Source organism: Tachysurus fulvidraco, chromosome 19, assembly GCF_022655615.1.
Source record: "Tachysurus fulvidraco isolate hzauxx_2018 chromosome 19, HZAU_PFXX_2.0, whole genome shotgun sequence".
NCBI lineage: Eukaryota > Metazoa > Chordata > Actinopteri > Siluriformes > Bagridae > Tachysurus > Tachysurus fulvidraco.
In genome coordinates, this window is record NC_062536.1 from 4,712,291 (window position 1) to 4,725,369 (window position 13,079).

At 39.4% G+C, this 13,079-nt stretch overlaps 1 protein-coding gene across 2 annotated transcripts in view; it reads right to left on the reverse strand.

Moving 5' to 3' along the window:
• ptprb (protein tyrosine phosphatase receptor type b) overlaps nucleotides 1-12,201 on the reverse strand; it is a 49,658-nt gene extending 37,457 nt beyond the window's left edge. The window contains exons 1-6 of one of the 2 annotated variants that reach the window (XM_027151433.2): nucleotides 11,543-12,201; nucleotides 10,433-10,712; nucleotides 5,123-5,386; nucleotides 2,613-2,876; nucleotides 1,089-1,358; nucleotides 145-417 (exon numbers count right to left, since the gene is read on the reverse strand). In XM_027151433.2, coding sequence (XP_027007234.2) covers nucleotides 145-417; nucleotides 1,089-1,358; nucleotides 2,613-2,876; nucleotides 5,123-5,386; nucleotides 10,433-10,712; nucleotides 11,543-11,596 — 1,405 coding nt within the window. In that variant the 5' untranslated portion in view covers nucleotides 11,597-12,201. The remainder of the gene's footprint in view (nucleotides 1-144; nucleotides 418-1,088; nucleotides 1,359-2,612; nucleotides 2,877-5,122; nucleotides 5,387-10,432; nucleotides 10,713-11,542) is intronic. The other variant, XM_047803779.1, reaches the window with a different exon arrangement.
• Between the last annotated feature and the right edge of the window lie 878 nt (nucleotides 12,202-13,079).

The following is a 13,079-nucleotide window of genomic DNA, read 5'->3' on the forward strand; positions in this document are numbered from 1 at the left end:
ATTCTCTCCACTGGCTCTGTATATCAGGGTGAAACCATTGCTGTGTGTCTACAAAGCTGTACTAGCTTTTGTTTTTGTTTTTTAGTAACAGGGTTTATCCATAGAGCTGTGTGAGGGGCTGTTTGTTAAAAAATAAAGTCTTACATGTCCTTCCTGTCACTGCAGCAGAACTGTTTAGATTCCCACTGGTTGTCGTCACGACAATTTTATACAGACGTCCAGGCACGAGCACGTTAAACGTACACTCTCTCATATCTCGGGGTAGCTCTCGCGTCTTAACAGCAGTGGATCCAGTGCCATAGTATAGCTCTACAGTGTAGCCGTCACGAGTCCCTGAGCCAAAACTGTGGTCCCATAAAGCACTGAGGGTCGTCTTGTCCGCATGACGGAGGTGGAGCTGCGACACAGGCGGTGGACCTGTGAGAGGGAGAGGATGGGTAAATTATTAAAATATTTTTTTTATTTTCATTCACTCCATTTTGTGATAGAAATCATTTTTTTTCACCTTTACATTAAAGTTTTTTTCACCTTTAAACAAATTTTTCTTTTTATTTTCTTTTTCTTTTTGCCGTTTGTGAGATTCATAGAAATGCACAGGAAATGATTTGACGAAATAAAATGTAAATAAATAAATAAACCTTATTGTATTATATTCAATTATTATTTCTAGCAATACGTAAAATCATCTGCATGTATTAATAATACATTTTGTATATAAAATAAGGAAAATGTTTATAAATTGGAATAATTCTAATAATAATGTAGGAGTTATATTTAATTTTTTTTAGATATTTTATATAAAAGATTAGAACAGTATCAAATATATAAATAAGGAAAAAAAACAATTAAAATAATTTTTCAGATAAACAACTAAACTCAAGAAGGAAAAACAAAAATCAGAAATAAATCTAAAAAAAGATCGACAGTAAGTAATTAAACTAAATTTATTTATTAATTACTTTCATTAATAATAAAGTGATGGAATAGAGGCGTGTGCTGTTGGTATTGTGTACAATTGAAGATGGATTCAGTTGCATGTCTTTACTGAATAAGGACTAATAATTAGTAATAATAAGGAAATGAAGTACCTGTCTCGGTGCTGCAGTACATGGTGCTGCTCTGCCCTCTGCTAAACACACTCACTGCTGCTTTATAAACTCTGCCAGGATGGAGCTTTAACCCAGAAAACCTGAACTCTCTAGCAGCTTTGTGTAAGCTTGTGTTCATCAGGGTCTCGCTGCCGTTAAATAGCATCACGTGGTAGCGTTCCCAGTGTCCTACAGGGGGCAGCCAGCTAATCTTTACATCACCATACTGAGGAGGCATCTCCATCTTCAGTTGAGAGACTTCACCTGGAGCTACACACACACACACACACACACACACACACACACACACACAAACACACTGCCCTCATTATGCATTTCAATACATTTTATGAGGTGATTAAAACTGCTGACAATATGTACGGAGCATGCTGTTTATTTCCCAGCTGTCTGTGTGACTTTTACAATCTTAAGAGAACAATTTCTACAACTTGCGATGAGGCGACTAAACTCCAGCTTGTAAATTGGTAAATCTTGTGTTTAAATAATGACAATACCAAAAATCATCCTTGTTTTTAAAGCGGTTAATTGAATGCAAAGGACAGGCCATCTCTCTCTCTCTCTCTCTCTCTCTCTCTCTCTCTCTCTCTCTCTCTCTCTCTCTCTCTCTCTCTCTCTCTCTCTCTCTCTCTCTCTCTCTCTCTGTCTTTCCCCTCTGTCAATCAGAGAGACACTACCCAATCACAGGTATCTGTTACTTTATATACATTAGTGAGCAGAAATGTGGTAAAGATGCCTTTAAAAATAAATTGAAACATTTTCTACCAAAAATAAATATCGGATAAACAGCATAACAGCCCTGAACTAAACAAAGTCAATATTTCATGTGATAAGCCTTTGTTTTTACATTAAACCGTACACCAGAGGTCTCAGCTACACGTTGTGTCGTTTTAAATGAAAATTAGCTCCTAGCTTCTTCTGACTATCCTAGAAAATCTGACAAAGTACTTATGGAAATTTTGCCTGTCACACTTGATTTTGTTTTTGCAGCTAAAGAGTCTAAAAAGTGGTCTATTAGCAAAGGACAGTTACAGTAGTGTTCTCCTCCAAGCGTTTAGAAGCTCTATGACTTTCATTGAGAAGCAGTCAGCTAGAGAAGCTGAAGGAAGCATGTATTATACATCAACTTCCCAGCTGTCAGGTGAAAAGGAAGAGATCAGTCAATAGACAGGAAGTTTTGACTCAGATATTTATACATCTCTGTATTATTTACCATAAAGCTCTTCCTTTTTCAATCAAAGTACTTCTAAGGTGGTACACAAAGATTGAACACCAAAAAAAGTAAAGTCGTTATATTACTGATTGGAAGATGAGTTTAAACCATAGTGATGCCTCTGCTGCATCCTTAAGCAAAGGCTTTTAATCCTTGCTCAATATAAATCACTCAGGACAAGGTATCTGCCTAATGACAAAAATGTAAGTGTATCTGACATACTTCAATTTCTCATTTCTCTCAGAAAAGCTGAACTTTGCTTGTCTTATGACTTTCAGTCATTTTCTACATACCGGTTGAGGCAGTCACATTGACCCGGGTGCTGAGATCACCACTCCTGGTGTAGATGGAGGCTTGGTAGCTGCTGCCTGGTGTCAGATGGTCAAACTGAGCTTGTGTGGTGTTTGAGGACAGAGTTTGCTCCTGCACAGCTGAATCAGAAGACAGTAGCTGAACCAGGTAAGTGTCAACATCACCTGGTGCTTGATCCCAAGAGACCTGGAGACTGGTCTGACTCCTGTTGTTCTCCATGTGTGCATTAAAGACCATGCTCGGTTCTACAGGGTGAAGAATGACATATTACTGGATCTGAATGTATGACGTGGGAAACGCTTGAAGGCAAAACTGTTCATTTTCTCATTCTCAAATTGAGTCGAGAATCAATTCCACACAACAAATTTCTGAAATCTCATTTCCAAAAACCAAGACAACAGTAATGACCCTGAGCATAAAATAAGCAATGCAACTGTAAATACAGTCACGGAAAGGCTACTCCGATGCTGCTATGCATTTTAACACATACTGCTACAGATTCATATTCATTTCACTGAACACAGGGTCAGTTATTTACTAATTGTGTGTTTATTTACATTGTGTAAGTATTTCTTCTTCTACATATTTTTACAGTACAATGCAGTATCACTTTAGAGACTGATAGCTTTAGTACTTTTTGTCGGGGTCATGAGTGTACTAAAATTATAATTTGACTATAATACCCATCAGCCCCTGCACATGACATGCCCTGTGTCCCATCTCACCCTGAACAGCACCTCTATTTAATTTCCCGTCTTTCATTGTCTAACTTCTGTTGTTAAATCAAAGTCTGCGCCTGCATCCTCTCTGATTAGCACTTATATAATAGTGAATAATAATATGAATCTACTGTATATTTAAACAAACTAAACATATAGAGGTGAAGATGACCTAATCTGTCTTACATGCAAAAAGTGACTAGTGGAATAAGAGCAATACTGTCTAAAAATCAGGCATTAACTCCATGTGTATCGGGGTGTCAACAAACTATAACATCACTGTGTGGAATTCGGCTCAGAAGCTTTCGAGTCGAATCTCGATTCCTATCTGATCATTTGGTAATATTCGATAAAATACTGGGCATATGGTAGACTAGTGGTTAAGGTGTTGGGCTACCAATTTGGGCGGTTGTGAGTTCGATCCCAGGTCCACCAAGCTGCCACTGTTGGGCCCCTGAGCAAGGCCCTTAACCCTCAATTGGTCGCTCTGGATAAGGGTGTCTGCCAAATGCTGTAACTTCATTTGGGATGTGGTAGTTCAGTGTTTAAGGTGTTGGGCTACTGATCGGAAGGTCATGGGTTTGAACCCCAGGTCCACCAAGCTGCCACTGCTGGGCCCCTGAGCAAGGCCCTTAATGCTCAGTTGTAAGTCACTCTGGATAAGGGTGTCTGCTAAATTCCATAAATGTAATTACAAGGAAACTTTTAATTGCATCTGCAGTGTGCTAAGCTTTCTAAAGAGGCTTTATTTATTAATACTTCCATGTAGAAGTCTACAAGACATTTTAAAAGGTGCATCCCACAAACTTATGCACTATTCGACTCCATTGTATACACGTGTACAGTAAGTTGTGTGTTCACACTTACCGTGTGTGTTCCAAGAAGAAGAAGTGCACTTTAAAAATCTTCATGCAAAGTGTAAACACTTACAGCTTACATAAACACAGAGAACAATCCGGTAGACGAGAGGTCCTACAAAAAGTTATGTGCGTTTTATGTCACTAACCATCAAGTGTAAAATATACGCTTCCTCTTAGGGAAACACCGTTAGTGATCCATCTGAGATGAATCGTCCTCTAGATGCTAGAATACATAGTGCATTGTGTAAGGGCATAGTGTGTGATACGTCATACAGGATTCGGCTTAAATATTCCCGAAGGAGACAAAATAAAGAGCCCAGCAGGTTCATTAAGCTGCTCACACATCAAAAACAATTGAGTCACTTTTGCTTTTTTACTAATAGCTCAATTTCTTTTCTACGGTGTTTAAGTAGATGTGTGTCTGGGAAAGAAAAATGGCTGTTGACAGATGTCTTCACTGACATTATGCTAGTGTGTGTGTGTGTGTGTGTGTGTGTGTGTGTGTGTGTGTGTGTGTGTGTGTTTGTGTGTGTGTGTGTGTGTGTGTGTGTGTGTGTGTGTGTGTGTGTTTGTGTGTGTGTGTGTGTGTGTGTGTGTGTGTGTGTGTGTGTGTGTGTTTGTGTGTGTGTGTGTGTGTGTGTGTGTGTGTGTGTGTGTGTGTGTGTGTGTGTGTTGGAGTAAAGGTATAATTGACAGTGCATGGGAGTGACATTACACATGAGGATGAAGGCCAAGCCTTCGTTTTACACAGCAGGAAAAAGAGACAGGGCGTTCACCCCACTGCCTAAAATATTGTGTAAAAGGTCACTCACACACACACACACACACACACACACACACACACACACACACACACACACACACACACACACACACATGCAGACGCACACTCATGACAGAAAAGAACAGTACCTGTTTGTTCCTGCAGGGACACGGCGTTTTGCATCCCAGCTGCCTCAGTGATGATGCTCATATTGTACACGCGACCAGGAGTGAGGCCGTTCACCCTGTACGAGGTTGTAGTGTTGCCCAGTGTGGTGTTCCAGACGGATTCCAGACCTGCGCTATCTGTCAGCAGAAGTCGGAAAAGCTCTGCTCTTCCAGGCCCGGTCTCCCAGGACACGCTTAGACTGTCCACATGTCTAAACACCTGAACGCTTTGCACAGGTGAAGGTCCTGGACAACAGAAACAGAGGCAGAATTGTCATGAAGCACACTGCTTTCAGGTGAGCACTCCGCAGAACTACTGCTGTCTCCAGCTTTGCTTTAGATGTGACTCTCTACATTACATTAGTCTACACTCTTAGATAAATGGTATGAAACTCGCCACTCCATGTTAGTGGTGTGATATCCTCACATCAGTACCTCTTTTGGTACCTCACATCAGTACCTCTTTTGGTACCTCACATCAGTACATCTTTTGGTACCTCACATCAGTACATCTTTTGGTACCTCACATCAGTACATCTTTTGGTACCTCACATCAGTACATCTTTTGGTACCTCACATCAGTACATCTTTTGGTACCTTACATCAGTACATCTTTTGGTACCTCACATCAGTACATCTTTTGGTACCTCACATCAGTACGTCTTTTGGTACCTCACATCAGTACATCTTTTGGTACCTCACATCAGTACGTCTTTTGGTACCTCACATCAGTACATCTTTTGGTACCTCACATCAGTACATCTTTTGGTACCTCACATCAGTACATCTTTTGGTACCTCACATCAGTACATCTTTTGGTACCTTACATCAGTACATCTTTTGGTACCTCACACCAGTACAGTACATCTTTTGGTACCTCACATCAGTACATCTTTTGGTACCTCACATCAGTACATTTTTTGGTACCTCACATCAGTACATCTTTTGGTACCTCACATTAGTACATTTTTTGGTACCTCACATCAGTACGTCTTTTGGTACCTCACATCAGTACCTTTTTTGGTACCTCACATCAGTACATCTTTTGGTACCTCACATCAGTATATCTTTTGGTACCTCACATCAATACATCTTTTGGTACCTCACATCAGTACATCTTTTGGTACCTCACATCCGTATATCTTTTGGTACCTCACATCAGTACATCATTTGGTACCTCACATCAGTACAGTACATCTTTTGGTACCTCACATCAGTACATCTTTTGGTACCTCACATCAGTACGTCTTTTGGTACCTCACATCAGTACATCTTTTGGTACCTCACATCAGTACATCTTTTGGTACCTCACATCAGTACATCTTTTGGTACCTCACATCAGTACATCTTTTGGTACCTCACATCAGTACATTTTTTGGTACCTCACATCAGTACATCTTTTGGTACCTCATATCAGTACGTCTTTTGGTACCTCACATCAGTACATTTTTTGGTACCTCACATCAGTACATCTTTTGGTACCTCACATCAGTACGTCTTTTGGTACCTCACATCAGTACGTCTTTTGGTACCTCACATCAGTACATCTTTTGGTACCTCACATCAGTATATCTTTTGGTACCTCACATCAGTACATCTTTTGGTACCTCACATCAGTACATCTTTTGGTACGTCACATCAGTACAGTACATCTTTTGGTACCTCACATCAGTACATCTTTTGGTACCTCACATCAGTATATCTTTTGGTACCTCACATCAGTACATCTTTTGATACCTCACATCAGTACATCTTTTGGTACCTCACATCAGTACATCTTTTGGTACCTAACACCTTTACCTATATCTAATTCTGTGCCTCAAGTGTGTATTATTTTCCTAATAACTGCATGTAATTATTATCCCTTTACTTTTTATTTAAATGATGGACCATTAAATCTTTTTAATGGTAGCAGTATTCACACATTACTGAGTGAAAGCTACCCATTAAAGGTCCAACTGATAATTGCATCACCAAAGCAGGTACAGTAACAAAGGTACAATCTCGCACTTGTTAATGCCGTTCATGTAATTAGCAGTTATAATACGTGATGACATTTTTCATTCCAGTTCTATTTCTTACCACTGTGGGAAAAAACACAATGACTTCGAAGTGGCTCTGTGCAGTTTTTGTGTAAGAGCATGCCGGGGCAGCCAGTGGGTACGATGTGTGAGCGAGATAAGATTGTTCTGGAGAGTTTAAATAACGCCAGCCCTGGCTGGATGCTGAGCCGCCCATGGAGAACTGATTGTGGGAAAGTGAATAGCGGAAAGAGGACCTTTAGCGATGAAGGCCAAAGCCAGACAACCGCTAGCACCATGCAGCTGCTGTTTCTGCAGCTCTTCCTCCCTGGTGGCTCGTTGAAACCCGAATTGTTTGAGTTTATCGCAACAACGCTACCGTGTTCCAACTTTTTTTTAAACCACTGTTAATACGGTGTGACATCTCTGTAGGCAGGGTGATCAAATAAATCAGCGAATGTAAGATAATATTGGATTCATACATACTTCAAACTAGCATCAAAACCTTTTTCTGAGCGTGTTTGTCTTAATGTCTCAAATTTTATGAATGTGATATTCGTATCCAGTTAAAACAATATTATTAATGATCAGGCTTCGATTATAGAGATCATCTATCATGTGAATACAAAACTGTAGAAATGTTAGCGAGTGTGTTCATGTAGCCATTTTGGTAGAATTAGCGCATTAATATAAACTTTTGATTTGCCTTACAGTCCACAAGAACCGCTGTTCTAGCAAATAATTCAGAACTCACTGCCTAATCGAGTGCTATGGTACAATTTAAATAAAACAACAGAGCTCACTGACCAATCAGATTCAAGTACTGTGATACCATTTAAATACAACAGCAACAACATTGGCAGCAAAACCATCTCAAAGAGTTTCCAATAAATTGACTATAATAAAAAATTAGCAATTAATTCCTCGCCTACATTTTATACTGCACAATTTTTTCCCGAGAACCTTTAAAACAATAAACGATCATGAACTGATTATTCAGTATACGAAGTGTTCAGTGTATGAAATTTGCAGGAGATCTATCAGTGACAGGATGTCAGGATGACATGTGTTCAATGTGTTCTGTCTTCAAGAGTTAGTAAGAATTGTTAGAGAAGTAACCAGAAACAGTGCTGAAGCCTTCCACAGATGGTACGTAAACATCACCACACCGACAACTGTTAAACGATGGCATGTTTTTAAAGCGTTATTCTCCAAAGACGATTTAAACGCAAATGTTTCCGAGCTCACTGACCAGATCAGATCCGAGCACTGTGAGATTATTTAAATACGACAATAACTGCAGCAGCATAAACCCACAAGACTTTTCTAATGCGTGAATAAATGATCTATTTATGATGATGCTCTCATCTCATCTCATCTCCATTTTCTACTGCACACATTCCTACAAATAACAAGATTTAAGTGCCGAGAAACAATAAACGATCGTTGGCTGATTGTTCGCTAAGGTGAACCGAATGTTTTAGGTTTTTGTACAGGAAGTGCTTCTTGTGTATTCTTGGCTGTGAGGCACAGCAGCAAACCTGTGGGATTTTATTTTTAGCCGCTGGGAGTGCAGCTCTAATGTGCAAATATCACAGAGGTTTAGGTGATGGCATCAGTGTGAGGGTCAGGAGCAGAGCTGCGCCGTTTAACCCGTTTCAACCTCCAACCAAAACAGAACGCAACCCCTCCACCCCTCTCCAACCCCCCTCTACCCCCTTCCCATTTCCTCTAGCACACAAGAACAATGGGGTGGGAAAGGGCAGGGGAGAGGAGAGGCCAGCAGTCTGCTGGAAATACACTGTGTTAGACTGCTGTTCTGGAGCCAAGCCAAACATCACACAATGTCATCACACACACACACACACACACACACACACACACACACACACACACACACACACACACACACACACACACACACACACACACACACACACACACACACACACAATGAACACACACACACAGAATAAACCGCAGCCATACACACACTGATTACACACTCACAAGCCACACTCACACACATAATCACACAAACATACCCAAACACACCCCAAACGTGTGCACACACACACACACACACACACACACACACACACACACACACACACACACACACACACACACACACACACACACACACACACACACACTCAGGGTTTAATAGGTCCTTCAAACCAAGAGTACTGAAATTTTCTTTACTGAAATAAAAAACAACGCTGATAGAGACGGAGATCATTTATCATGTAAAGTTCTTTAGAACGATCGGTGTGCACAGCTTTAGTTCTTGAAGACCCTTTTCTAGACCTTCTATTAAAAGAAAAAGTTAATGCGGAACCAAAACATTTCAAAATCTATTAGCATGATTAGTAATTAACAGAAATGATTCAGGTTTGTTCTATGCCAGCCTGGAGAGACTTAGGGTTTAGTTCATTAAGCTGAAGCCTTTCAGGTCTCGCTTAACATGGCTGAAGAGTCTCATATAACCTCAAGTTAAAAACGTGTGTGTTTGTGAAGTTAACCTTCTTCATTTCAGACCTTAATCTGCTGGGGTTACTATAAGCTGAGCTAGCATGTTTCCGCTGCTTCAAAATTTGCTGCTTTTCTACCATTTTTGTTCACTGCTGATTTATCATTTCTAAAATCTGATCATTTAAAACATTTTAACTCAGCCTTTCTGTAAGGATGCTTTTATTTGTTTGTTTGTTAGTCTTGTGCTTGCCGTGCTTCAATCTTCATCCACATCAGCCAGAAGGCTTCAGAGTACTTTTTCCACCCTGCCTTGATTTAATCAAGGCTTATTTGATGCTGAGAGAAATATTTACCCTCAGCATCCACTGCCTCTGCCATCAAACCTCATTTATACAGTCAGGATGAAGCACAATAAAGAAAGCATTAAACTGAGAGTGAACCAAACAAACAAATAAATTGTACAATTTTTTTTAAAATTATTTTATCAACAAAGTCAAACAAAAAAAAACCTTGTTAAGCTTCATGTCAGAAATATTAAATATTGATATCTAAAATGATATAAATGGTCTCTTTTTTTAATCTAGCGTTAATGTTCACATCTACGCCATTAGGATGTCCGATTTATTTAAATACATTAAATGAATTAAATCCTAAATGATATTCATTAAGTCTGCCAAATGAGAAAGAGAAATATTTTTTAGAGTTACTGAGTGATTGGGTTCTGATGACGATGATGATGATGATGATGATGTTGTTTTATAACATGCTCACACAGAGCTCATCACACATCACTTACTTGTTGCCAGGGACAGGTTGTGTTGATTACTGTCCATCTTCGATTCTATAGTCAGGTGGTACCATGTTCCAGGGTACAAATGCTCCAGTTTACATGTAATCATTTCCCCATTTTCCTGATCGTGATGACAGTCTGTCTGGTTCTCAGGTCTGTCTGCTGTATTCACTGCGAAGCGACATTCCACAGCTGAGCTGTTCAGCGTGAGTCGTATAGAGTCAGTGCCTTGGACAGACTTGAGGACTTTAAAGCTACATTGCTGAGTTTCTGCCAGCAAAACACCCTGAAAACATACATTTGTTATGTCAATTAATAATAAGAATAAGAATAAGAATAATAAGAAGAATCATGATCGTCATCATCAACACTGTCATGATCGTTATCATCGTTGTGGTAGCATAGTGATTAAGTTGTTCGACTGCTAATTGGATGGTTGTGAGTTTGAAGCCACCTTAACTAAGCTGCCACCAATGGGCCCCTGAGCAAGGCCCTTAACCCCCAATTGCTCAGTTGTATAAAATGAGATGAATATTTATTCGCTCTGGATAAAGGCTTAATGTTGTCATTATCATCGTCGTTGGTGTCATCATGATCAAAATCATAATCATTGTCTGTATCTTCATCTCATCATCATCCTCCTTATCATTGTTCCAGTATATAGTTTGTAAGACAAGATATTTGACTCGTTTGTTATTTGAATATTGAAATATTTGAAATTTGTTACTTAAAATACTTTTCTCTCTTTTTATATTTATTCCAACAATTGTATTATATCTCTTAGCGATTACAGTTGAACAGTCGTTGCCTGTATATTTGCCTGTATTACATTTTTAATAAAAAGGTATCTGCGTGTAATAATTTATAATGATCTGAAATAGCTGAAAAATCTCTTTTCTCTGATTATTGTTTTCCAGGTCCTATGGTTTGCTGCTTTGTGTCATTACAGTTAAACTTTTTAACTATTGTCATTTATGACTTTATAATTGAAAAATATACATAGAAATAATAATTACAAATTTTGTGACACTTTTTTCTTTCCTTTTTTTTTGTTTCCAGTCCAACCCAGTTGTAACTATCTTATCTGAAGAAGGTTTTATATCGAGAATGACTCACCAGAACTCCACATGCTACCCAGACGGCTACAGACGCGGCTTCGGCTCTCAGCATTTTTTCCCGACTGTCAGGTTATTAGATGATTTTAGTTAACGAATAGAACTTTAATTTGAAGAGACACTTGAAAATATAATCCAAAGGATTTGAAAATGAGTTGAAATGTAGGCTCCCCATGCGTCAGATAGATTCAGAAAAGCAATTCTTCCAGAAGTTCATCAGCTCCACTCGGTCCTCGGTTGGTGGCTCTCTCTTGCTCATCAGCCAGTGGTGATCAAAAATGCGTGCGAGTAAACCATTCGGTCTCCAGCGGATTTCCTCAATCAGGATCGGTCTTAAGTTCAAATTCGGTTGCCAAGTTAAACAATAGCGATGATATGAGGCGTTGTCTCTCTGATACCTCTAGTTGCTTCTTTCCTACAAATCCAAAGCTTCTCTCAGGCTGGATTATGATTGAGCTGTTCTCTTTAACATCACTGTTGGACTAAGATTTTTTCCCCTTTCTGTTATTAGATGTCTGACAAATGTTAAGTGCTGCTTTTGTTGTTTGAAGCCTTTAAAGCAGCCCACCCTTTTTCCTTCCTGTACTGTATAGCCCACAGAGCAGCCGGTCGGTTAAAGCCACACTTATTTTCACACTGTCTTTCCACTCTGCTTAAAGCAGCTTCACGTCTGTTTCACTACACTTCCTTCTATTATCCACCGCCACATGCTTTGTTAATAGACATTTAAGGACTCTCACTTTTTTTTACACACATGAATAGATAAATCCTGGGGACTAAAGTAAATGTCAGATATGCCAGGGTTTGGTTATGAGGTGAAATGTGAGTTTTGTAAACTTTAGTGCTATATTGAAATATTTAAACAAATAGAAGGAAATTGTACAGGTACAGACAGGAAGTTCTCTATTATTGAACAATACATTGGGTGTGCAGGTCTTTCTGTGGTGTACTGTATCTATGCAGTGACTGAGCCCTAACAGTGGAAATACTCAACAGAGTCAAATACTCAAATTTACAATTACATTTACAGCATTTGGCAGACGCCCTTATCCAGAGCGAGGTCCATAAGAGCTTATAAGTAAATCTCTCTCATTGGATACATTAATGCTGGTTCACTAGGTTATGTACGTGAGATACCATATGTTTAAAACATTGTTCAAAGTTACAATGAAAAAGTTTCAGATTTTTTTATTTAAATATTTTTTAACAAATGCAAAAGATAAGGAAAGAAGTGCTAGTTGAAGTGTTTCCTGAATAAGTAGGTCTTCAACCGCCGCTTGAAATTAGCCAGTGACTCAGCTGTCTGGACCTCTATGGGAAGTTCATCCCACCACCTTGGTGCCAGAACAGAGAAGAGTCTTGTAGTATACTTGCCTCTGACCCTGAGAGATGGTGGAACCAGTCGAGCAGTGCTGGTACAGTAGATCTGAGGAGTGATGAGGGCTTTTAGGTAAGAGGGTGCTGGTCCGTTTTTGGCTTTGTAGGCCAGCATCAGTGTTTTGAATCTGATGCGTGCAGCTACCAGAAGCCAGTGGAGG